Source organism: Hippocampus bargibanti, linkage group LG12, assembly GCF_051943395.1.
Source record: "Hippocampus bargibanti isolate YZ-2025 linkage group LG12, ASM5194339v1, whole genome shotgun sequence".
Lineage (NCBI taxonomy): Eukaryota > Metazoa > Chordata > Actinopteri > Syngnathiformes > Syngnathidae > Hippocampus > Hippocampus bargibanti.
In genome coordinates this window covers 17,709,160-17,735,751 of record NC_142745.1, presented here as the reverse complement: position 1 = coordinate 17,735,751, position 26,592 = coordinate 17,709,160, and the positions used below count along the sequence as shown (strand labels likewise).

The 26,592-nt window shown below is 41.9% G+C and overlaps 1 protein-coding gene across 1 annotated transcript in view; it reads left to right on the top strand.

The window, feature by feature from the left end:
- The window catches only part of LOC148890766 (contactin-4-like), a 103,432-nt gene that overhangs the window by 1,260 nt on the left and 75,580 nt on the right, over window positions 1–26,592 (top strand). The window contains 2 exon segments of the mRNA XM_089010274.1: window positions 5,144–5,282; window positions 25,797–25,929. Of these exon segments, the coding sequence (XP_088866400.1) occupies window positions 5,228–5,282; window positions 25,797–25,929 (188 nt within the window). The 5' untranslated portion in view covers window positions 5,144–5,227.

Below are 26,592 nucleotides of genomic sequence, written 5' to 3'. Positions count from 1 at the left end.
TTATCTTACAAACTTTTCGTCTTACAAACGTCAAATTTCTGAAAATTAAACCTTATAATAAGCACTATTTTCATAATACACACCCACCACGGCTGGCGCAGTGATCTTCGGCCGAAGCACACGACCGAACAGCACCAGAGGTTAAGTTACCAAACCACATGTTAAGTTACCAACAGTCCTTATGGAAGGTGACTCTCCATCAACGACCATCAAAAAGGTAAATACAACTTAATTTTACAGCACACTTTATTCCTTTAATTACAGTGCTCATGTAATGCACCTCTCTTTCCTAACAGCAATTCCCTTTGACCTTCGACCTCCAACGCCATTGCATCAAGCCATCAATGACTATCACAAATGTAAATAAAGTGACTTTATGATTCAATGCAGTGTATTTCTTTCATTACAATACAATAGCACATTTATTATACATAGAATAAGGTATGTTGTGTGTAGTTTTAAGGCTTATTTAGTTAAAAAGTATATTTTATGGAAACCCGGGAACGGATTATTCCCATTTTAATGGTTTCCTATGGGAATTTTCTTTTTGAGATACACACTTTTCGCCTTACACACTCTGTCTGGGAACCAATTAAGTTCGTAAATTGAGGTCTCACTGTGTATATATATATATATATATATATATATATATATATATATATATATATATATATATATATATATATATATATATATATATATATGTATATATATATATATATTTGTAGCACGTGATGTCTTGCGGGCATTGCCATGCTCACCAATGTGCCATCTGAAAACAGTTTTTCATCTGCGCTCCATAGCTTCTCTGATTAGCTGGAATTTGCAGGCGGCCATTCATGTTAGCCTGAGGTGGAATCGAAACACTGGCCAGTAGGAAGGAGAAAAACAGTCTGAAAAAAGACACTGTATAACAAATATATGCGACCATTTGGATTTGAATGGTTTGACTCACTAAAGTATGTTTGGGAAAAAAAAAAAACATAATGGCTCTCTGGTGAAATTTCCTGCCATTGAAAAGCAACTGCTTTTCAGCAACTGATTTGTTTTGCTGAAAGCACAGCTTGCTGCATGAATTACCTTGCACTTTGTTTCTGTTTTGAGAAGCAAACGATTTGGTTCATCCCAATGAGTAACGACAATTTTCCAGTCATTTACCATGTCATGTACCAGGTTTACCATGGCTCTGTAAATGCCCAATTTGTAAACCAATCTATTGCTTTAAGAGGCTTTATGATGCTCGGCAACTTGGAAGCCTTTGGTTACAGAGCATTGCAGTGTCTCCACAAATTGTCTGAGCCGAGAATGCTTTATTTTTATATATTTTTATTTTATTTTTAAATCAAACATATCTGCACACTGTACTGTATGTCCTTGTGACTGGCTTAAATTGAGTGCTTTATAAGATTCCCACAGCGGCTTGCTTCAGAAGGGGAGATTTGGGCTCTGAGACTGCTGCATTATTAATTGGACTGCTATAAGGTCTGCAAACATCTTAATTCCACATAAAAACAAACATAATGTATATGTATCACAAGAACTGTTACGTCGCTGCTTCTCGCGAATGCACAACACATGACTTAGATTTTTTTTTTTCTTCTGTTGATTTTGGATCAGGAGTGCACTAGCATGTTACCCCCCCCCCCCCCCCGAACCACCTACACCCCCATTCTAAACCCCCCTCTGACTCCCCTACACACAAACAGGCATTCCACAAACACATGCAGGATAGGAGACTTCAAAGTGGAAGGGTACCCAAATGTGTTCCTTGAGAGCTCCCATCCATCTCTCTCGATTCAGTTTGAGGAGGAAGGCATCTCAAATCGCCGACATGGGATTTCTCAACACAATTGGGAACCCCTGCTCTTTGCAAATTGGTGCGTGCAGAGAAGAAGACTGGTGTGTGGCATCTAAAGAAATGACTTCATATTTGTGATGAATGGGTAGCTTGGGCTGTGGCAGCATTGTAAGATTCTACTAGCAGCATGGCAGATGCACCACTGCGGTCAATGTGAGAGTGGGAATACCACAGCATACGAGGAGTAAGTACATAATAAGACTGGGATGGATGCTCTGAATATGTGAAGAACTGCAGCTGGGACTCAGGGGACCGGAACACGGAAACACAGAGCAGTCGTCGTACATAGACTAACCTTCAACTACTGAAAAGTGGAAGATTTCCCCACAATATGACTTACTACCCAACCAGACTTGCTACTGTACATGTTACTCACTGATTAGTCATTTAAGGACATCGAGGTCACATGCTCGTGAGCAAATGCTTGCAAAGGTTTTTGTTGTTGTTGTTCCTCCCTGTTCCGATGGATGACACGCCAGAGATTCTTAGCACTTCACCCCACGCTGAAGGATGTATGGCAGTCTTAACAACAAAGAACTTGGACTCATACCACAGAGTTTTCAATCAAACGCAGATGTCTTGGAACTGGGGGTTGGTGAAGAGGAACATGGGAATTCCTCACCAATGCCACTGAGTTAAGACATATTTGAACCCGAAAATGTTTTGAATGTCAATACTCTACATTGAAAAAAATGTTTGGGCATGAGGCTAATTAAGCTGAGGCTAAAGTTTTATTTAGCCCTTGGCATAATAGTACCAAGTCAGCCAACAGTTGGACATCAAAGGTCACTCGTACTTAAGCTTAACTGCCAACCCTGGGTGGGGGGTTCTGTGTTAGGGGGTATCATTATCAGCATCGGAAGTCAGATTGATGGCATTGCAGTGCTGGGTTACCAGCAGAAAGAGACATACTGCACGGAGCAAACTTTTGTCTTTTTACAGCTTGGTTTAACATCAGTTTTTCTAAGGGTTTGGATTTTGAGTGCAGACAAAAATTATTTCTACTTGCTGTTGGAGAGGTGCTCATCGACATCTTGACTACTGTTGACCAAGCCGCTTACTGGCACCCAAGCACAACTCAAGGTTGAGATGCAGTTTTTTGCCCTGCGTCACATTGGCACCTGAGTTATATGGGCTGATTTCTAAAGGAGAAGAAAAATAAAATCGGTGGTGTAGGAATTTCATTTATTTTTAGATCTGTACACCTTTGCACAGAAAATCCCACTGAACCATCCGCACCCTGTCCACCACCTTTTCCAGCTGCTTCCCTCAGGCAGGCGGTACCGATCCATGCACACCAAATCCAGCAGGCACTTAATTAAACAGCTACTTCCCTCTGGCCATTAAGTCTCGAAACAGAAACCTAAATTTAACTGTGTAGTGACTCTGAAAATTTTCACAATCATTATCTGGGTTGAGACATCGTGGGAGCTGCTTCCTTTAATTTTCTATTCACACCGGGCCCCTTCAACCAGCTTTCCTGACGGCAGCTCTCAGTCAAGCGAAATAGTCTCTGCAGCATGCTCTCGGTCGTCTCCATTGCCTTTTTCCTCTGAGTCCTACCTGGAACACCTCACCCGGAAGGCATCCTAATAAGATGCCGGAGCCACCTCATCTAGCTCCTCTGAATATGTAGGATCAGTGGCTCTACTCGAAGCCCCTCTGCGCCTATGACATTCTCTCTCAGGAGAGCCCAGGCGTCATGCAGGCAAAACTCGTATCTGTGATCTCGTTCATTTTGGTCGCGACGCGCACCTCATGACCATCAGGTGAAGGCGAGAACGTATATCAACCGGTAAATCGAGAGCCGCTCTGGACAGTAGTAGAACAGCAGATAATGAAACGGAGCAGCAGTGCAGGTAATTGGACATGAATAAATACAAAAGGCGATTGTTTTATTCAATGCTGTTGTGAATGTGGCACTAAGGCATGAATTCTAATTCCCCTTAATGACTTGTACATGGACAAAATAGAGCCGGCATGTCTTTACAATTTGAACGTGCGGGCCCAGTCAAATGAATCTTTTGCCTTTCACGCTTGTTCTCGAAACAAACGACTGAGAGCCGTTGAGGGTAAAAGTACCTCCGGCGGAGTTTTAAGGGATGAGATACATGAACATTTTCTAACGCCCAACATTAAATTTCCTCAATTTCATTTGGCTGTGATGTTTTCTGCGTGAGCATACAAGCATTGTCATTCCCATTTCGCCATGAAGGCTTCAGTAAATGTTTTGTCGTGACCGCATGTCCCAAATTAACGTCGGGTGGCAATGTTAAAAGGGTTTGTTCACTTACTGAACAGTCATTATTATTCTTGGCCTACAGCTCGTTGCTTTTATCAGACATACTTTGGTCTGCATTAAAAAAAACGAATGCTCTCGAGGAGTAAGTCCCAGCCCTGCACTATTGATGTAGCAAAGACTGACTCTGACAAGCCTCTTAATGATGCATGAAGATAAAAGGCATCTTTTCCAGAGGCGCATGGAGGTCTGAACTGCAAGGTGCACAATGCATAATTAATGTTTAATGGCACATTCAAATCATTTCTGGTCCTTTTTTTATAATGTGCTTGACAGTGGTTACTTTTGATCTCATATTCTGTGTTTGTCATTTCTCCGATCAATCGTATAACAGGGAGGAGTAACTAAAAAATGGAATTGGAGTAGCATTTTTTTATAGTTGTATTCACCTGGATAGTACACTTCTCATTTTGGAAAGACAAATACAGTAAAGTCTCGTTATATCGATAGTGCTGCTTATTACGATACTATTTCTATGAACGCAAGGAGAAAATTTACATGCCGCAGAATCGGATATATTGATAGTCCGGTTATATCGATATTTTTTCCGACTCCTGAGAATATTGATCTAACGAGACTTTACTGTACATATAAAAATAATGACAAACACGATAAAAAAAAATCAGACATTGATTACGTTGATTATCGTAGGAAAGTTTGGATTTTCGACCAATTCGGTTTTTGAACAGGTTTCTGGAACCGATTATGGTCGGAAACAGTGGTTTGACTGTGTGGACTAGAGTATTTATTTTCAAGAGTTACATATTCAATAACGAAAGAGAGAGAAATATTCTTTTTACATTCCTTTCACCCCCCTACCTTCATTGGAACAAAGGAAATGTTGATTTATATCCATTATGACTTAACAGAAACAATCAATCGAACATGAATTGGATTGGTGAAGGACGTCACTTCCCAATTCATCGTTTGATCAATGTGCTGTATATTATCGCCTTGTTCATGACACCCGTCTATTTTGTGCACAGGTCGATACGGCACAAAGGTGCAAATAGGACTCGATATATATTTGAGGCTGCATGTGAGACCACCTTGACCCTTTAAAATTGAAGATGATGTTACTATGGAAACTCCTGGTCCTGCAGTCAGTCACGGGGAGCCTTGCAGGTAAGGTACCTCATTAATAACTTTTGATGCACGCCGACGCTGCCTTTGTCTTTATCTGCCTTAATTTCAAATCATGTTTCCGTGTATTTGTACCAGCTTGATAAGATTTTAAATGTTATTTCCATTTTTCGGGGCACAGATTTTGCGTAAGACACTCAGGCTGCATGCGGTCAAGATCTTCACCTTCAAAAATGGCAACGTAGCGTCAATGACATCCAAAATGGGATAACAGGAACAGCGATTGAAAACCAGACATTGTCTCAATTACTTATCCTTATTTGGGTGGCGGACAAGTTACAGCTGACTTGACGGCAGAGGGAGGGAAGTTACATAGACTGGTCGCCAGCCAGTCGCAGTAAATCCACCTGTTTTTGTCCATCTCAGGGCGGACATTTTGTCACTTGTGGTGTGGACTGAAAAATGATTTCACAGTTGCTCAAGGCTTGGGTAACAATCGATCATGACTCAGGTTCTAAAAGCAGGTGAGTCACAATTGGTTGCTGTGAGGTCATTTTTGGCTCTACAACAAGTGGCAAAACAGCCGTTCCTTGAGCTGAACTAATATTCCCCAAACTGAAAATGAATCAGAATGATGTATTTTGACGGATGAAGACTAAAATCTACTTTAAAGTACATTTGAGGGTGAACTTCCCCTTCTGCTAGCAAGCATTCCTCAACAAATCCTCCTCAGCACATACTGGCAGGAATCGTGTGAGCCCATTTAACAAAACCAACTGCAACTCAGCCACAGACATGCCCTGGTAATGCTTGATAGAAAGCCAACTCCAAGTAGAGTTTACCTAAACTACTCAGGCACTGATGAGAATGGAGTACTGTCTATGATATGTGGTCGAGAACAAAAGCCATAAAGATTGCTCCCGGACTCAATTTGAGTCTCCTCCCCGACATTTAATTGGACCGAGATTTCATGGAAATGGCTCTGTGAGCAGCATAGCAGATTTAAAGACTGGCTGGGAGAGCACTAATGATGAGAAAGGCATAGTGGATAGCCGGCCGGAACAGTTCTCCAGTTGTGTATGTGTTTAGCCCAATGACACGCCAACACAGATAAACACGCCAAAACAGATATATCGATATATGTCGATATATCAGTCCTGCGTCGAACTGCATTAACAAAAGCCACCAAAAGAGGGCATCCAAGTACCATATAAGAAACAGAGCTGGTCATATGAGCTCGCCATTTTGTGCCTCTTTTCATTCACAAGTGGATGTGTAACAAGAAAGCATATTATCCGAATCTGAAGCCATTGTGTGAGAGGTCTTGGCGAGAGGTCTTGGCGTGAAGTCATGGCGTGACGTCATTTTATTGGTGTTTTGCATTTGAATAAAAAGTGACATCGGTTGTCCTTTAATATACAGTATGGAATGTACAGTAATTTTCAAAATCATCACGCTTCAGCAGACATAACAAGAAACATTGTTGCAAAAAACGATTGCATTCATATACCACCATTATCGAAATCTGTATCGGTCGCGCCATCGGTCGCGCCATTGGTCGACTTGGTCACGTGACTTGGTCACGTGAGTTTCTTACATGACCAGCTCCCGTGTAGCACAGCCATTGTCATTATCAGACGCTAGCTCGTGTGTCGCAGACGAGATTGAAGTTTTTGTGTTAAAAGGTAAAAATGGGAAGCAGAAGAAGATTGATGACTTTTTTAAATTGCATACATAATACAGTAAGATGTAAACCTTGCAGTCTCCCTATTGTGTTATGTACATGCCCACTGTACTGTATATGAATGCAATCGTTTTTTGCAACGTTTCTTGTTTTCTTCTTGTTCAAAAGCGTGATGATTTTTTACTGATGATTAATTACTGTACATTCCATACTGTGTATTAAAGGACAACCGATGTCACTTTTTATTCAAATGCAAAACACCAATAAAATGACTTCACGCCAAGACGTCTTGCATTGCTTGTGAATCCAAACAATGGCTTCAGATTCGGATAATATGCTTTCTTGTTACACATCCAGTTATTAATATGATTCAAATACACTGTAGTTCTGAAGAGGAAAGCATACATGTTTGCAATCGATTAAAGAATTATATGTGCCATTTTGAGGCAACATTGGGGGAACATCTCTCACCCCCCAAAAAAAGAGGCACAAAATGGCGAGCTCATATGGCCAGCTCCATTTCTTATATGGCGCTTGGATGCCCTCTTTTGGCGGCTTTTGTTAATGCAGTTCGGCGCAGGACAGATATATCGACAGTACGGTTATATCGAAATGTTTTCTGAGCAGCTGGATAACAGCAGTGCACAATGTCTGGTGACTCTGAAAGAGGAGCACAGCAACCTCCCTGAACAGAACCCAGTTACCATTACAGCGGCAGACATACAAGAAAGAGTCTCAGGTATGATAAACTGGACGGCATGGTCCACACCTACTGGCTAAAGAAACTCACAGCACTCCACGAGCGCCTAGCAGCACAAATGAACTAGTTGCTAATGGATGGGACTCACCCAGGATCACTAACCGAAGGGCGAACAATCCTGATAATGAAGGATTCCACAAAGGGTGCAGTTCCTTCCAACTATCTGCCAATAACCTGTCTCTCCACAACATGGAAGCTCATGTCAGGCGTCATTGCGGCTAAAATAAGTGGACACATGGATCACATTGAGAAAGGCATTGGTAGAGATACTAGAGGTGCCAAACATCAGCTGCTGGTTGACAGACCTGTCGCACAAGACTGCAGGTCCCGACATACCAACCTGTGCACAGCCTGGATTGATTATAAGAAAGCATTACGTCTGTGTAAGCTCTCAGTCGTACAGGAGTGGTCCATCGATGAGAAGGTTTCTTCAGCCGTCATCTGTACAAAAGTGAAGGTTTCGGACGTTTCGCCTCCTATCCAAGAGGCTTCGTCAGCGAACTAAAGTCTGACTGGTCGTATCGGCCCCATTTATATATCCCTAATGTCCAGACATGGTGGCGCCGGACACAGCTATGATAGGTCCCTACTCTCAGGTTGGGGGGGCAGAGGACCCCTCCCTGTGGCCCCACTGATTGTTCCTACATTCCTGACTAACGACTGGCCTATTACCCCCACTCCCACCGGTATCACCTCATCAGCATAACGACCCTCATCAGCATTACGAAAGTTGCCTAACCTGTTTTGCCTAAGCAGGCTATTGTATGAACGATCCAAATTGAACCTCACCCCACCAGACCGGTTTAATGAAGGATTTTGTTGTTTTATAAGAATCGCTTCTTTTACCCCCCTATCCCACCATCCCCCCATCTATGTTCTTTCGCTAAGATTTTAACCTCATTGTCATCAAATGAGTGGTTGCTAGCTTTTACGTGCAAATGTACTGCCGATTGAGGTCCACTTATATTATCCCTGCGATGTTGATAAAGTCTTTTTTTGAGAATTTGTTGAGTCTCCCCAATGTACTGCTCTTTACAATTTTCATTCTTACAATGTATGGAATAAACTACATTACTTTGTTTTTCATTTGGTAGCCTATCTTTTGGATGCACTAATTTTTGCCTTAACGTGTTTATCGGTTTGAAATAAGTAGGAATTTTATGTTGCCAAAGGACTCTTTGTAATTTTTCAGAAACTCCTGCAATGTACGGTACTGCTACTCCTCTCCTTTTTGTATCTTGAGAATTATTGGTTTCATTCCCTATTCTTTCTTTCTGACATTTGTTGAATGACCACTGAGGGTACCCACAGTTAGTGAGTGCTCTCCTGATATGTTTAGACTCATTTTCTCTACCTTCAGTGCTGGTTGGTATTAGTTTAGCCCTATGCTGGCGGGTTCTGATAACTCCTAGTTTATGTTGTAAAGGGTGGTTAGAGTCAAAAAGTAAGTATTGGTCAGTGTGCGTAGCCTTCCTAAAGACTTCTGTTTTTAGCGCTCTGTCCTCTTTTATAATTACTTTACAATCCAAGAAGGCTAGTTGGTTCTCTTGAATGTCCTCACGAGTAAATTTAATGTTGAAGTCTACAGAGTTGAGGTGATCTGTGAAGGATTGAATTTCTTGTTTCTGAATTATGACAAAAGTATCGTCCACATATCTAAACCAGTGTCTAGGTCAGGGGTGGGCAAACTTTTTGACTCGCGGGCCGCATTGGGTTCTAAAATTTGACAGAGGGGCCGGGCCAGGAGCATTTGGAGGGAGTGTTTGGGCCGGAAATACTCCGAACAAGTTATGTCCATAATTTATAAAATCACTTCAAATGACTTCGACTGAGCGTATTTTACAAAGATTCCACAGCATATAGCTATAGTTTACGTTTTAAGACTTGCGCTGAATATATGAAGTCTTGTTTTCGAGTTGATGACGATCCCCATGTGACGTCACGTTTGGACCGCCCTGACCGAGAAAGCGACATACAATGCATTTTGGGTACTTTGTTTAGTCTGAAAACTTCGTGTTAATCCGTGTTGATGCCGAAATTAGAAGGAAAACACATAAATAACGCCATGGTGAATCGTTGTGTGTTGCACCAAGACAGCTATTTGATATTCGCTGACACAAATTCCCAGCTGACAAATCAGCCCATTTCCAACGGAGCTTGGGCGCAATCTTCTGCTTTTTCTGGGTGCTACATTGCTGTCATTGACGGCTCGAATTGATATGGGAGGACTCCTAGAATCAATTGCAAACATTTATGCTTTCCTCTTCAGAAGAACAAGAACAAGAAAACATCTTCTCCGAATCTGAAGCCATTGTTTTGATTCTCGAGCAACCTTCTGAAACTGGCCATTTCCGGATTCATTTTGAAGTCATTTTTATTGGTGTTTTTCATTTAACTAAAAATATCAGCCTGCCTGATTTGGGTATTTTAGATGCTATAAAACGTTTTTCTGATGTCAGTGGGAAACAAAAACAAAAAATGGTGCCGGTTGTCCTTTAAATGTAGTATGTACAAACCTCATAGCACAGTAAAAACACTACAACCCTATTTATTAACTGTCTTTCAAATGTGAAAAATATCCCTGATCAGTTAATAAATTTGTCTCAAGGAATATGCAAGATATGGCATTTACAAACTATTTCGCAGATACTTGGAGGAGGAAATGGAAATAGATTAAAATAACATATGCACTGTGATTTATCAAGATTGCGTCTGTTTTTAAGTTTCCATCGAAGGGGCAAAGAAATCAACATTTATTGAAAAATTGAATCACTTTCAACATTCAAAACATATTATTACACAACGAAATATTCAAGCTCAATAATACCTACTTGTGTTAAATTCCGCCAAATCATAGATGGTTTGTCCTGACCGCGCGCTCAACAAACTCGTCACTGACGCTCTCGCCTTCACGCGCTAACAAAACACGTGTACCGTCGCCGAGCACACAAACATAGACTACCTGCAGTTGAAATTTGCATACTCGGCTCGGCAGCCAATCAGAAGCCTGCTTCTTTCTTCCGGACTTTCGCAAGCGTTACAAAGTCGTGCAATTGCATGTCATTTTCCAAAATAGATGCACAGAACCTCAAACTAGAAGAAAGATTCAAAAGAAGCTAACAACATATGTGACGCTACAAAACGTAAATTTACATTAAACCGTGACTGTAAAGTGTACGTGAGACTTATGAAAGGGGCTTAGTGGCTCGTAGGAATCAATGCAAACGTTGCATTGTGCACCACAATGACAATCGACTACTGTAGCAAAATTTACAGCCATACGCATTTGCCGTAAATTAAGCAAGGTAGCATTTGTAGTTGGTGCATTCTTGATTTAAAAAAAAACTTTATACTTTGTGACAATGTTTCTTAATGGGATTGGTCTCATTTTGCTTCAAGTTGGGAAAAATGGGGCAGGCAACTTTTCAGTTATCTGCCCTGTTGTTCGCTAGCTTTTTGTCATGAGTTTTAGACACTGTTTGTACTATAATTTGGGCAAGTTCGGCGGGCCGGATTGAAAAGCCTAACGGGCCGTATGTGGCCCGCGGGCCGTAGTTTGCCCATGCCTGGTCTAGGTTTTGTCCCTGGGAAGGATGTGAGGGCCTGTTTCTCCATCTCTTCCATTGTAAAGATTAGCCACTATGGGTGAAACTGGTGAGCCCATAGCACAACCATGAATTTGTTTCTAAAATTTTTCTCGAAATTGAAAATACGTAGTAACTTAACTTACTTTTTGACTCTAACCACCCTTTACAACATACTACGTATTTTCAATTTTCGGCGTTCCGTGCGACAGGGCGATCTCCCCCCGCCGCTAACCTTGGCCAGCCGTTAGGACCCGGTCTAGGCGGGATTCTGGGTCAGGTCGTAGCATCGTCTGGGCTCATCCTCACCCAGTTTCGGTTGGCATCGAAGGCGGTGGGGGCGCCAGTCAAATTTCACTGTTTTCTATCCATTCTCTCACTATTTCACTTTTGTTTGTTTTCTGTCATCTCCCTTTCGTGTGTGGGTGTTTTCTGACTCTCTCTGTCTGCCTGTCTCTTGAATGTGTAATCCCCCCGCCCCACTGCTCGGTTCTTGACCAATCATGTGGCTTTAACCGAAGACGACATTTTGGTTTTTGGAGAACGGCCTCTCTCTCTGTCTGTAACCCCGTCCCCCACTGCTGCGTTCTCGACTAATCATGTGGCTTTAACCGAAGACTGGGGGCGGGGAATAGAGGACAAAAACAGTGGCCACCATTTTCTTGTTAGGAGAACGGGCTCGTTCGTGAACGACACATCACTCATTGTGGCAGCTCCGTGTGTATCCCGAAAAATAGTTCGTATGCCAAGGTAAAATTTTCATAAATGTAACGTTTGTACACCGAAAAGTTCGTAAACGCCAAGGGGTTTGGAGGTTTCACTGTATATAATACCCGCCTCAAAACTCACTTGCTTTCTACTATCTTTATATGGAACTGTATAGTGCCACTTAGCAGTTTTTTTGACAACGATACTAGTGCAGCGTGTTCTACCGGAAACAAATTCCTTGTGTGTTCTACATACTTGGCAATAAAGATGATTCTGATTCTGATTCTGATTCTGATTCTGATTCTGATATCTGTATATTATAGTTGTCCATGTAAAGTAAGCGCTTTGTTACAGGTTCAGCTGTTGTTAAAGTACTATACAAATCAATATGTATTGTATTGTATTGTATTGTATTGTATTGTATTGTATTGTATTGTATTGTATTGTATATATTCGTGTTAATAGTGTGCTGAAGCCCATCTTAGTTGTTTAATCTTAGACATTCTCTGTAGGTCGTAATGGCAGAAAATAAGGGGAAGAAGCAGAAATGCAGTGTACAACAAAAAGGTTAATGCATTCAGAAAGACGGGGGAAGCATTTTCACAGATGATACATTTAAAAAGTTCATGAAGGTAACGATAATCTTGTTCTTGTGCATTTTAAGGACATGTACGTCGCCTCTAAAAACAGCAAATAATTTTGCTAAAGGCGCAATCAAAAACAAGGCGTTCATGATGTGTGTCTGCATCACTGCCCGCGAAGGGCGTTTCTTAGGTCAACATTAATGTCAGATGGCCTGATATGTCAAGGTCTTTTCTCATGGCGCTGCCCTGAGCTCTCCAGGATGGTTCACACTGACAGGATGTCATTCCACTGGGTGAGCAGCCCGGCGTGAGCCTGCAAGTGTCAGGTCACCTAACAGTCGCCAGTCGGTCAGACCCCGTGGCCACAATGCTGCAAGGCTTTGACGTAGCAATACCACAAAATCTGGTCCATCTGTCCCACTACAGACTGAGTTGTAAATACAAGTCAAGATGGAAATCCATAAACTATTGTTTTCCACTTGAAGGGGCCATTTGTCGTTACTTAAATCTACCATCACCTCCCTGGTCTTCTTTACAAAGGTTGTCATCTTTGCACTAGGTGTTCTCCTTCCCTCCTTCCTCAGAGTCATTGTTGTTTGTGATGTCCCCACGAGCGCTGTTGTGGGCCATCACGAGACGGCACCTTGGGAATTTTGCACAGCAGTCACAGGTCAATAGTGTAAATAGCAGGGTGCTGAGCCATGAAGAACCCCAGTCCAGAGGATAATGAAAAATTAGTCTGTGTTGTGGATACAGACAGTCTATGAGAAGTTCTTCAGAAAGTAAAGGTCCCAGTTTCCCATTAAAGGACTTTCTGACCTTGTTCTGTGTGGTGATGGCATTGAAGGCAGGGGAAGAAATCGAGGAAGCGTAGGCTGGGCATACTGTCGGAGTTGCTGCTTTTCAGGTGGTAGTATATCTCATTAATGAGATGGAATCATTCTTCCCATAGGCCGACTGGTGAAGGTCTGAAGTGATGTTGATTGAGGTTTTGATCTGTGCTGAGGAGGTCTTGTGTACAGGGATGATGAAGGCAGCCTGTCGGTATGTTGGGACAGACGCTAGTTGGAGCATGATTAAAATGTCTGTTAACTCGTGGCCACAGTCCCTCGGTACCCAGCCCGGGAAAATGTCAGGGAATGTGTTTTTTTTTTTTTTTTTGAGGGGTTAATCCACTGCAGGATTCTCCTCTCGTCTGCTGGGAATAAGCAGAGTGTCATGTCATGGGGTGGTCGTGTAAGTCCCGTGTAGGGCGTCTTGCGAATTCAAGCAAAGACCTGGTTGATCTTCATATCAATCACTATCAAGTTATATTATTCCCCGGTTGGTCACCACTCGGTCTTTTGCATGAATCATATCATTTAATGGAAAATATAATGCTGATCATAATTTCATCAAAATGCTTTTGACCGTGTTTTTAAACCTACATTAAGACTGTAGTAGTCCAAAGGTCAATGAATATTTGCAAAAAGCAAAAATAATAAGAATAATATTTTTTTAATGTGATTACGTAGGTAAGTGAGTATTTTTACATTGTTGTGCAAACAAGTTGATTTGTTTGACGGTAATATGGCACCATTTGCCCATGCTGTCAAATATCAATTGAGCTTTTATTTATTTATTTATTTATTTTTGCCACTCCTGAAATGTCCTTATTGTGGGACTATTAAAGGCTTTCTTATTCTTTTATGAGTACAAAACTATATCAGTCATATATTTGATTTCACTGTTCAGCATCTAAAAACGTTTCCCAATTTCTTATTTTAGTAATTTGAATTAGGGTTGAAATCTCCTTGGTGGCAGCATGAGTTAGACCTCTGTTTTTCGTTCCTCGAATTGAAGAGCATGTCTGGACATCTTAAGGCTCACTCACCTGTTCTTCGTCAGGAGAAGCAATTATGTCCGGGAGAGTGGGGGCCAAGAGACGTCCCCAGATGGGCTTGGAGTCAAACCCCGGCTAATTGGCGGTCTTAGGGATTCAGAGCAGGTTCAGAAGAAAGACCTTGCCTCTTGCATTTCCACTGGCCTGACATCTTTGTTTGGCTTTGTTTTGCTTTGTCAACACCTCCCTTTCATATGCATATGGTCACATGTTTTTTCATCTCTTCCTGCAATAAAATCAGTCGAAAATACCTTGTTGTTTGTGCCCAAGCGGCACGCGCAGTCGTGTACATATGCCTGTGTCGCCTGAAATTTCAAGCTCCTTTTGTAACACCGCCCCTTTCTGTCCTACTCCCTTTTCTGCGCGAAAGAAATCAATGATTCATTTGAATAACGGACTGTGTATGCGCATGAACCAGGGTTGTCCATATAAAACATTTGTGAGACTCTGTGAAATAATATATCTTGATAGTCAAGGAGAGGTTGGGTGGAATATTAGAGTACCAGTATTTTTCTTTCTTTCTTTCTTTCTTTTCAATCAGACCAGTTGCATCCATATTTGGTCTTATATGCAGGTTTAACTTCACTGGGACACATGACATCATAATGTTTGGAGCAAATCATAATGTTTGGAGTTACCTTTGGGTTGAGTGTATGCTGGCACTTGTGGCTGCCGCTGCTCACCCAAAGAAAAACTTATCCTGTGACTGTAAAGTGACCTTGAGAGTTTTGAAAGGCACTTATAAATGAAATTTATTATTATTATTATTATTATTATTATTATTATTATTATTATTATTATTATTATTATTATTATTACAGTAAAGTCTCGTTATATCGATATTCAAGGGAGTCCGAAAAATATCGATATAACCGGGACTATCGATATATCCGACCCTGTTTGCATGTAATTTTCTCCGTGCGTGCATAGAAATAGTATCGATATAACCGGGACTATCGAGATATCCGATATCGATATAACGAGACTTTACTGTATTATTATTATTATTATTATTATTATTATTATTATTATTATTATTATTATTATTATTATTGGATTGGATTGGTTTGGATTGGATATGCCTTTATTCGTCTCACAGTGGAGAAATTTACATTTCACAGCAGCAAAGTGATGAAAGGAATGAAAGTAGAAAAAAAATACATTATTATTATTATTATCATTATCATTATTATTATTGTCCTTTGCTTGCTATTTGCTGGGGATGATAAATCTGTCCATATATCTCTTGTCCCTTTTCGATAAACTGGAGTCCAACTTTGGATCAGTGGTACGGTTTGTGAACTGGTTGACAATCAATCACATGCAACCATAGTGCTGCAACATTCATCTTGTTGTTTTATTTATTGAATTTGTCATAAGGTAAGGGTGTCAAAGTCATTTTTGACGCGGGTCACATTGTAGTTATGGTTTCCTCTCGATGGCCGTTATGAATTTGGGGAAGCCATTAGAATGTGTCATGCCCTCCACATATGCATACATACAGAATGCACAACAAATTAATGAATAAGTTAGTTATAAAGATGCGTCTGCAAAATATAGTTTTCTAATTTGAAGGTTTACATGGGACAATTTGAAAATTTGGTTTGGATTTTTGCAAGCATCATGCCGCTTGACTCGGATTTTGGCAAGCATCATAGCACTTGACATGCTTGATTTGCTTTCACGGGCCGAATAAAATGATGTGGCGGGCCAGATTTGGCCCTGGGCCTTGACTTTAGCACCTGCGTTTTGAGGTTTCATTTATTTTTTTTCTCCCTAAAATTAATTTTTTTTGGGGGGTTGAGAACATGATGAGATGAGATTACCTTTATTTGTCTCATTGGAGATATTCCCAATTCATAACAGGACATCAGGGCTAAGGCAACGCTTATCGTAGCAAAAGTGGCAAAACGCTCACCCACCCCAGAGAAAAATACTCGATTTTACTGTTTAACTCTTTCATTAACTAATTCAATGCCATTCCCGAATTTATTCAGGAATTGAAAATATGACGTTCAGCGGCATTCTCAAATTTGTTCGAGTTTTGTTTTTTTCTTGTTTGGGTGCCGATAAATCGCTGCCCATGGCCTATGGTAATGTTTTCTCCTTCACTCGGGGGACTCATTTCCCTTTTTTTCCATGTTAGTGCTTTGTTCCAGCTTCAGCTGTTGTTAAAGCGCTATATAAACCAATATTTATCTATATTTAGGAATTTAGGACCTTTTTTTCTGATGAGACTCTAAGTTTTCTTACACTGCATTGAATGTTTATGTCGTCCTAAAACTCAATATTCTGTGGGTCCTGGCATTTGAGTGACAATGACAAAAACCCTGGCACTGGAGTCGATATATTTTTGCACGTCTGGCAGTGAATGAGTTAGCGGTAATTTAAACGCCGTTAACAGGGCTGCGTAGAACATATTGTACAGAAAATGTCGGTGGACGATGTCCCTATTCCATAGACAGATGTTGCTGCATTATTACCTGGCTTCACACCTGTGCTAAAGTCTCACCTGGTTGCTAAGCGTGTTGCATCAGTGGTGTTGCATCAAATGGGCTCAGACTTGTATACGTGTTTGTCGCATGTCTGGGGAGTTTGTCGGAGAGACAAAATAACAAGGTGATGTTCCAAAGTATTGTAATTAGAGGCTGATGAAGTAATCAACTCCTGTTTATTTCTTTCCTAACTTGACCCCCGACAAATATCGTACGAATGAACCCTTAAGTCTTGTCAACAATGGACATTTCACAGAATGCACAGAAATTTTAGCAGAAGAAAATTTGATTGGATTGGATTTGCATTTATTAGTCTCACAGTGGAGAAATTTACATTTCACAGCATCAAAGTGATGAAAGAAATGAAAGTACACAAACAAAATACATGAGCTGCTGGAAAGGCAGCCACTCTCGCGGCGCCGTCTTGAAGTCAAAAGAACAAAACAAAAAAACTAAATAACAAATAATATGACAGCACAAAGACAATATGACAAAACAAAGACACAGAGAGTCATTCATTCTTCAGGGCTTGCTGTACCCTCTTTGTGATGACATTAAGCAGTTTAAATAAAAGAGGAGAGGAGACATAATAGATAATTTGCATTGAAAACACTAAAGGATGCTTTTTAATGTGATTCCCTTTTGGTCACAATTGCCATCCACGTGGGACAGTTCGATTTCTCATGAATATGCAAATTAGCCGAGCTGCATTTGGATTACTGTTTTCTTCGCGAATGTAATTCAAGATTAGCTTTTACACTCAGGACTGAATTTACACAAGTTGATTTCTTGTTCGAAAACAGCTGTCACACGCATGACTCGGAAAGCGTTCTCACTCATGACTGTAACACCCTCATAAACACAAATGAAAAGTGTTCGGTCCAAGTGTTGTAATTAAAGGATAATAATCACTTGTTTGGAAGGAAAAACCAGGCAGTAACGACAAATGAGACAGAAAGGTTCTTTAGTCTTTGGGACAGGATGAGGCCTGTTGCCCCCACCAATATGGCGTATGACACGTTTAGTAATAGATGTATGTATGGCATAAGAAAGAGCCCCAGGCTTGTGGGAGAGCATTTATTAACATTGGTGGGTGTGAGGTGATTTGAAAAGGAAAAACAAAGAAGAAGAATGAAACGATGTTTAAGATGTGTACAGAATGGATTCTTATGTCAAAACCACTTTTTTCATCGCAAGTATTTTCATTGGAAAGCGCCCTACCGGTCAGTAGCAAATAGCTGTGGATGCTACCTTTTGCCTGAGAGTGGCAATAAATTCAATTCAGATTCTTACTCTGAGGATGTGTTGGATCAGAACGGGCCTCGAATGTTAAATGAAGCACCCGTCAGCGTATCTGCACGTCGTAGTGCACCAACATGAGTAAAGAAATTGGACGGAATGAATTAAAATTCAATCAAATGCAAAAAAGTCCCACAGCTGTTGAAGCGAAGGATATATCGCTCAAATCGACCTTTTATACCCTTCCATGGCGTTCACTGTGTCCAAGAGAAAAAACAACAACAAGAAAAGTAGCAATATATTCCCCATGAGTGAACCTGTTGCGTTGAGCTCACTTTGTTCCCCCTTTGAGGAATCTGCAAATGAGCAATGTTTTTACAGCAAGGGGGTTGAGTCAGCCTGTCGCAAGTGTGTGTATGTTCCACTGGGAAGCCTGGTCGAGGTACCTGGTGAGTGGGGGGGGGGAGCCTACTCTGACCTACTTTCTTCCACGATAATCAAGTAGATACATGTCCAAAGCCCCACTTGTGCCACAGGATGAAAGTTTACCCAGACAGAGACTCGAGATATGAAACACGACAGCATGTGTGCGTGTGTGTGTTTTATGTTTCATGACAATCTCTCTCTCTCTCTCTCTCTCTCTCTCTCTCTCTCTCTCTCTCTCTCTCTCTCTCTCTCTCTCTCTCTCTCTCTCTCTCTCTCTCTCTCTTTCTCCCGCTCGCTCTCTTACTCTCATACAACGACATATATCCTTGGGTTTTTAGTAAGCCATTACTGGCACGTGCCAGCAGTCATTACTTTTTGTTATACATCACCTTTTCCTCGCAGCCTCAAGTGGGAAGTGTGATTTCCTCCCCGCCCACATAGCGAGCTCGATGGATGCCCCTGATCTCGTTGGAAACACTTCAGCATAGCCGTGTGCTGATCGGTCAGCCTTGGTGTCCGTCGCGTAAATATCCAGCCCTTGAAACCTCCAATGTGTCTATTTGTGTGTGTGTCCGATAAGCACATTGGAGACCCCCGGAAAAAGGCACGCAATATAAAATGTTGCTTACAGCATCTCTTTCCAAACATTTTCGACATACCCGCAAAACTGTGTGTGTGTGTGTGCGTGCGTGTGTGTGTGTGCGTGTGTGTGTGTGTATATATATATATATATATATATATATATATATATATATATATATATATATATATATATATATATATATATATATATATATATATATATATATATATATATATATCCGTCCTGCGCCGAACTGCATTAAAAGGGGAGGGGGCAACACGTAAATGGGGGATCTTTGCTATAGCATGTCATTTTATAATTGGGTTCATGGATTGCGTATCTAGCATGCTTTTTGTACAGTAGTGAAGTGAAAAATAAAGTTGTGCATCAAATAAGAACGTCTTTACACTTTTTTATGACTATTTCCTTTCAAAAATGCAACCAATGCAAAAAAAATCCTCACGTTGTTCTATTCACACGAAAACACGGACACGGAGCATGTACAAACATATTAAAAACAGTGATCGTTGCAAGCGATAAAGATATCTGAATGCAACACAATTAAATACATGAATGAAAAACCAAAACTGCAACGTTTACATTACTTAGGTTGATGAAGTATTCTGCTGAACGTCAAATTCTTTCGCGATGAAGGATATCTTGTTGGATTGTCCTCCACAGCCACAATTGCCTTGTTGTTCGGATATCACAATTCTTACGTTTCCCCATGGTTTAAATTGGTGTTGAACAACAGTACTGGATATAAGCTCTGCTACGCCATTTTTTATTGTGCTCGCGTCAACAGGATAAACACGGAAGCTTGTCACGTGACTGGGGCTTGGGAGGACCCGACAACGGGGTTCGTAACAGCAGCTCTTGTTTGTATCTGTATGTGATAACTACTGCGTTTCTTATTAAAAGGACCGACGGTGATGTGCACAGTCGCTATAGCAGTGACTGTGCACATCATTTCCCATGCTGAGTGGCATTATGTTTCAGTACGTCTGTGTAAGCTCTCAGTCGTACAGGAGTGGTCCATCGATGAGAAGGTTTCTTCAGCCGTCATCTGTACAAAAGTGAAGGTTTCGGACGTTTCGCCTCCTATCCAAGAGACTTCGTCAGCGAACTAAAGTCTGACTGGTCGTATCGGCCCCATTTATATATCCCTAATGTCCAGACCTAGTGGCGCCGGACACAGCTATGATAGGTCCCTACTCTCAGGTTGGGGGGGGGCGCGGGACCCCCCCTGTGGCCCCACTGACCAGTCAGACTTTAGTTCGCTGACGAAGTCTCTTGGATAGGAGGCGAAACGTCCGAAACCTTCACTTTTGTACAGATGACGGCTGAAGAAACCTTCTCATCGATTATGTTTCAGTGCTATTGCAGCAGTAATGAAAGACGTGAGCTCTGATACGAATTTTTTTTATTGTGACAGAAACACGGAGGCCGGTTACGTAACTGGGGGATCTTTAATACAGTATGGCATGTACAGTAATTTTCAAAATCATCATGCTTCAGCAGACAAAACAATAAACATTGTTGCAAAAAACTATTGCATTCATATACAGTACAGTGACGTCGCCTCTCCAGACACCCAGTTCTCCTTCAGCATGTCCAGGGGTCCACGAACCTGTCTACCATAAAGCAACTGAAAAGGAGAAAAACCAGTTGACGCTTGGGGCACTTCTCGATAAGCAAATAATAGAAAAGGCAGCCATTTGTCCCAGTCTTTACCAGTTTCATGAATGAACTTCCTCAGCATTTGTTTTAATGTCCCATTAAATCTTTCAACCAGACCATCGGTTTCAGGATGGTAAGGAGTGGTTCTTATTCCTTTAACTCCACTACATGTACATAACACTGCAACAGGAAAACTTCAACGCTTACATCTTATTACGCAATTTACAAAAAATCTTCAATCTTGTTCTGATTCTCATTTTCACCTTTTAACACAAACGATTCAATCTTGTTCAACATTCCCAAAAAACCTGATGCATTTTCTCTGGATTCTAAGTAAGATTGTACGTCCGTAACACCTTGCAACGCTTGTGTCTTCGTTGGTTCTTCATCCTCATCATCCTCGTCATTCTGGGAATCTTCTGGGGCATACTTGCCTTTGATTTCGTGTTGGATTCTCCTCAACAGCCACGATTGCCTTGTATTTCGTTCCGAGGTCACAATTCTTTCGTTTTGCTATGGTTGAAGACGTTAGCAAAATGTCATCTGCTCCACGGCAAGACACGGGAGCTGGTCACGTAACCAAGTCACGTGACCAAGTCGTGTGACCATGTCGTGTGACCATGTCGCGTGACCAAGTCGCGTGACCAAGTCGCGTGACCAAGTCGCGTGACCAAGTCAACCAACGGCGCAACCGATACAGATTTCGATAATGGTGGTACTGTATAGAAACCCCTCAGCAAATATCGATTCACCTTAAACTGCTTTTGTATCGATATATACATAGCAAAATGGCCGGCGGGAGATGAAAAAGAGCACCGTAGTAACCGGATTACCGTAAAAACCATGAATCGTACTAAACGGAACTAATTATACATAAAAAGACGTACTTTTATAAAAAAAAAACGTTACTTTTATGAAAATTTTACCTTGGCATACGAACTATTTTTCGGGATACACACGGAGCTGCCACAATGAGTGACATGGTGAGCCCATTCTCCTAACAAGTAAATGGAGGCCACTGTTTTTGTCCTCTATTCCCCGCCCCCAGTCTTCGGTTAAAGCCACGTGATTGGTCAAGAACGCAGCAGTGGGGGATGGGGTTACGGACAGAGAGAGAGTGAGGCCGTTCTCCCAAAAACAAAATGGCGTCTTCGGTTAAAGCCACATGATTGGTCAAGAACCCAGCAGTGGGGGGAGATTAAACATTAAAGAGACAGGCAGACAGAGAGAGAGAGTCAGAAAACACACACACAAACGAGAGATGACATCAAACAAACAAACAAACGTGAAATAGTGAGAAAATGGATAGAAAACAGTGAAATTTGAACCCATTTCAACTTTGATAGTTCAAAAGCAGAGTGTAGACTGGAAGGTTAAAATATCCCATCAATGAGGCTCCACAAATCTGATCTGATCATTTTTTGCATCTGTACACTTGATGCAAAAAGCTATCACCCCAGCTAAACAGATCACAATTGATGAACTAGATACAATTATCATAGAGAAAGCACCTACAATGGATCATTCCTCAAGATGGTGAAAGAAGCCTATGTTCCTCATCAAGTGTTTCATGCTTAGGAAACACTCCATTCTATCAAGCCAGTAAAGACTATCACAAAGGTAAATAAAATGACTGTATTGTACAGTACAGTTTATTTCTTTAATCATAATACTATAGCACATTTATTTATTTATTTATTTATTTACTTATATTACATAAAATAAGGTATATTTTGTGTAGTTTTAAGGCTTAGAAAATTAGAAAGAAGACAATTATGTTTTATGGGGACCTGGGAATGGATTATTCACATTTTTATGGTTTCCTATGGGAAATTAATTTTTGGGATACACAATTTTCACCATAGATAAAGGGGAAAGGAAAGCCGTTGTCGTCCCGAGTGATGGGAACATCAGAAAGAAGGAACATGAGAAAATCGAGAAATACCAAGGGCTCAGAGAGGAGCTGGAGAGAGCCTGGAAGGTAAAGGTGACAGTCGTGCCTGTGGTGGTCGGAGCACTTGGAGCAGTGACTCCAAACTCGACGAGTGGTTGCAACAGATCCCGGGAACAACATCGGATATCTCGGTCCAGAAAAGCGCAGTGGGTGAGACTAGGATTTTTATATATATATATATATATAGTAAAGTCTCGTTATATCGATATCGGATATATCGATAGTCCCGGTTATATCGATATTTTTTCGGACTCCCTTGAATATCGATGTATATATATACACGGGCGGCCCAGTAGTCGAGTGCTTAGCACACCGGCTTCACAGTGCAGAGGTCGCCGGTTCGCGTCCCGGTCCGGCCTCCCTGTGTGGAGTTTGCATGTTCTCCCCGGACCCACGTGGGTTCTCTCCGGGTCCTCCGGTTTCCTCCCACACTCCAAAAACATGCATGGCAGGCAGATTGACCACTCCAAATTGTCCCGAGGTGTGAGTGTGAGAGTTACTGTTGTATGTCTTTGTGTGCCCTGCGATTGGCTGGCAACCAATTCAGGGTGTCCCCCGCCTCGTGCCCGAAGACAGCTGAGATAGGCTCCAGCAACCCCCGCGACCCTAATGAGGAATTAGCGGTACGGAAGATGAGATGAGATGAGATGATAATATATATATATATATATATATATATATATATATATATATATATATATATATATATATATATATATATATATATATATATATATATATATATATATGGCCAAAGGAAGAGATCCAGACCACGGATGTTAAGACCCGAAAACTCCTCACCATGCACGGAGGGTTCCATCCCAAGTCCAGCACCCTGAGACTGTACACAAGCCGTAAGGAAGGAGGCCGGGGACTAGTGAGTGTGAGAGCCACTGTCCAGGATGAAACATCCAAGCTCCATGAATACATCAAAGAGAAGGCTCCAACGGATGATGTACTCAGAGAATGTCTCAGTCAATGGGGAACCGAGGATGAGGTGCTGGAAGAGGGACAATCATGGGAGGAAAAGCCCCTACACGGGATGTACCACCGAACCATAGCAGAAGTGGCTGATCTCAAGAAGTCCTATCAGTGGCTTGAGGCTGGCCTAAAGGACAGCACAGAGGCACTCATCCTGGCTGCCCAAGAGCAGGCCCTGAACACCAGAGCCATAGGGGCAGGGATATACCACACCAGACAAGACCCAAGGTGTAGGTTGTGCAAAGAGGCACCTGAGACAATCCAACACGTAACAGCAGGGTGTAAGATGCTGGCAGGGAAAGCCTACATGGAGCGCCATAACCAGGTGGCTGGCATAGTCTACCGAAACATCTGTGCGGAGTATGGACTGGAAACCCCAAGGTCAAAATGGGAAACACCTCCCAAGGTGGTGGAGAATGACCGAGCAAAAATCCTGTGGGACTTCCAGATACAGACTGACAAGATGGTAATGGCCAACCAACCAGATATCGTGGTCATAGATAAAGGGGAAAGGAAAGCCGTTGTCGTGGATGTAGCGGTCCAGAGTGATGGGAACATCAGAAAGAAGGAACATGAGAAAATCGAGAAATACCAAGGGCTCAGAGAGGAGCTGGAGAGAGCCTGGAAGGTAAAGGTGACAGTCGTGCCTGTGGTGGTCGGAGCACTCGGGGCAGTGACCCCAAACTCGACGAGTGGTTGCAACAGATCCCGGGAACAACATCGGATATCTCGGTCCAGAAAAGCGCAGTGCTGGGAACAGCACGGATACTGCGCAGAACCCTCAAGCTTCCTGGCCTCTGGTAGAGGACCCGAGCTGAAATGGGGACAGACACCACCCATGGTGGGTGAGACGAGGATTTTATATATATATATATATATATATATATATATATATATATATATATATATATATATATAAATCCTGCCAGTAGCATATGCTTGTCTCAAAGATTAAGCCATGCAAGTCTAAGTACACACGGAAGGTACAGTGAAACTGCGAATGGCTCATTAAATCAGTTATGGTCCCTTTGATCGCTCCGCCGTTACTTGGATAACTGTGGCAATTCTAGAGCTAATACATGCAAACGAGCGCCGACCCCCGGGAACGCGCGCATTTATCAGATACCAAAACCCACACGGACGGCTCCGTGTGGGTTTTGGACTAACGTGGATCCCACTGTGAACCATTTTGGGGTTAGGCATGCCCGGGCTGATAACAAACCCGTTACCCTCGTGTACTGAGCCCCACAACCCTCCCCTGTGCAGGGTTAGGCCGTGGAGCCTTTTCCCAGGGGCGTCCCATCACCGGGTTGGTCGAGGGTGAGATAGGTACCGGAAAGGCCCCCGGGAAAAGGCTCCACGGCCTAACCCTGCACAGGGGAGGGTTGTGGGGCTCAGTACCCGAGGGTAACGGGTTTGTTATCAGCCCGGGGATGCCCAACCCCAAAATGGTTCACAGTGGGATCCACGTTAGTAGGACCGAAGTTACCCCGAGGGACCTCTTAGTCGGGTCCCGAGGGCGCAGACGTTCATGCGCAGACGACGGATGACACTTACTCGATGGCCGAGGATAAACACGCCATAATGTCGCCCCCAGCGTTTGACGGTCAACTTAGTCTTGACCGCCACAATCTGGTTGGTCTCAGGCATCCTTCATGACACTTACTCGATGGCCGAGGATAAACACGTCATAATGTCGCCCCCTGATGAATATTGGGTAGAAGCGATACTTTAAGGTTCGGGTTACTGTTTGGGCACACTAGACAGGGTGCTGTCATATTCTATATTATTATTATTATTAGTATTGTTATTACTATATATATATATCTATATATATATATATATATATATATATATATATATATATATATATATATATATATATATATATATATATATATATATATACACACACACACACACACACACACACACACACACACACACAGACACACACGTTTGTGTTTAGAATAAGTTTCCTTTTTTCTCCTCACAGTGCGCACCGTTCTCCAGAGTCCTGTCTTCACGAAACAGCCTGGAAGCATTGTGTATCCTGTGGAATCAATGGATAAGAGCAGAGAGGTAGTGTTCAGCTGTGAAGCTCAGGGAAGCCCACCTCCAGTCTATCGGTGAGTTGCAGTGACATGCTCGGGCCGATGGAATGCCCCTGGAAAAAAAATAATAAAATAATAATATTTGTCATTTTCCCTCTTTCATTATTACAAATGAAGGCATGAGGCTGAACAAAGCGAACAGCCTGCCCATCATTTAAAGCCAGATGGTGTTGTATTTATGCCACTGTGTGCGCAGTCTGTTGCATGATTACATAAAGCATGTCCCTTAAAGTGGAGCTGCTGTTGTTGCCTGCTTGCTCGCATTAATCACTGTAAATAGTTATGAAATAACGCACTTTTACACCGGTGGACATATTCCGAACATGTTGCGACACAGTTCAGGTCCCACGTAAATTATTTCTCTCCTTCACTGCTTGAAAGAGATTCTGGGATGGCATTAACCAAAAGTAGTGTGTCAGATCTGACGTATGAATCTGAGGATGAATAAATTGAAGAGCGAAGAAAAAAAAACAAAAAAAGACTAATCCCCATGACGGACAGCGGCCCAACAAATGTATTTACCATTTGTGACATTGAAGCATTTTAAGGACATACAACGACCCAGTGAAAATCAATGCAAAATTTGTTCATGATTCATTTTGATCGACATCCAATATTCATTATTAATATGACTATTTTTAAGCTTTTTAATTTTTTTCCCCTTGACTTATTACTGAG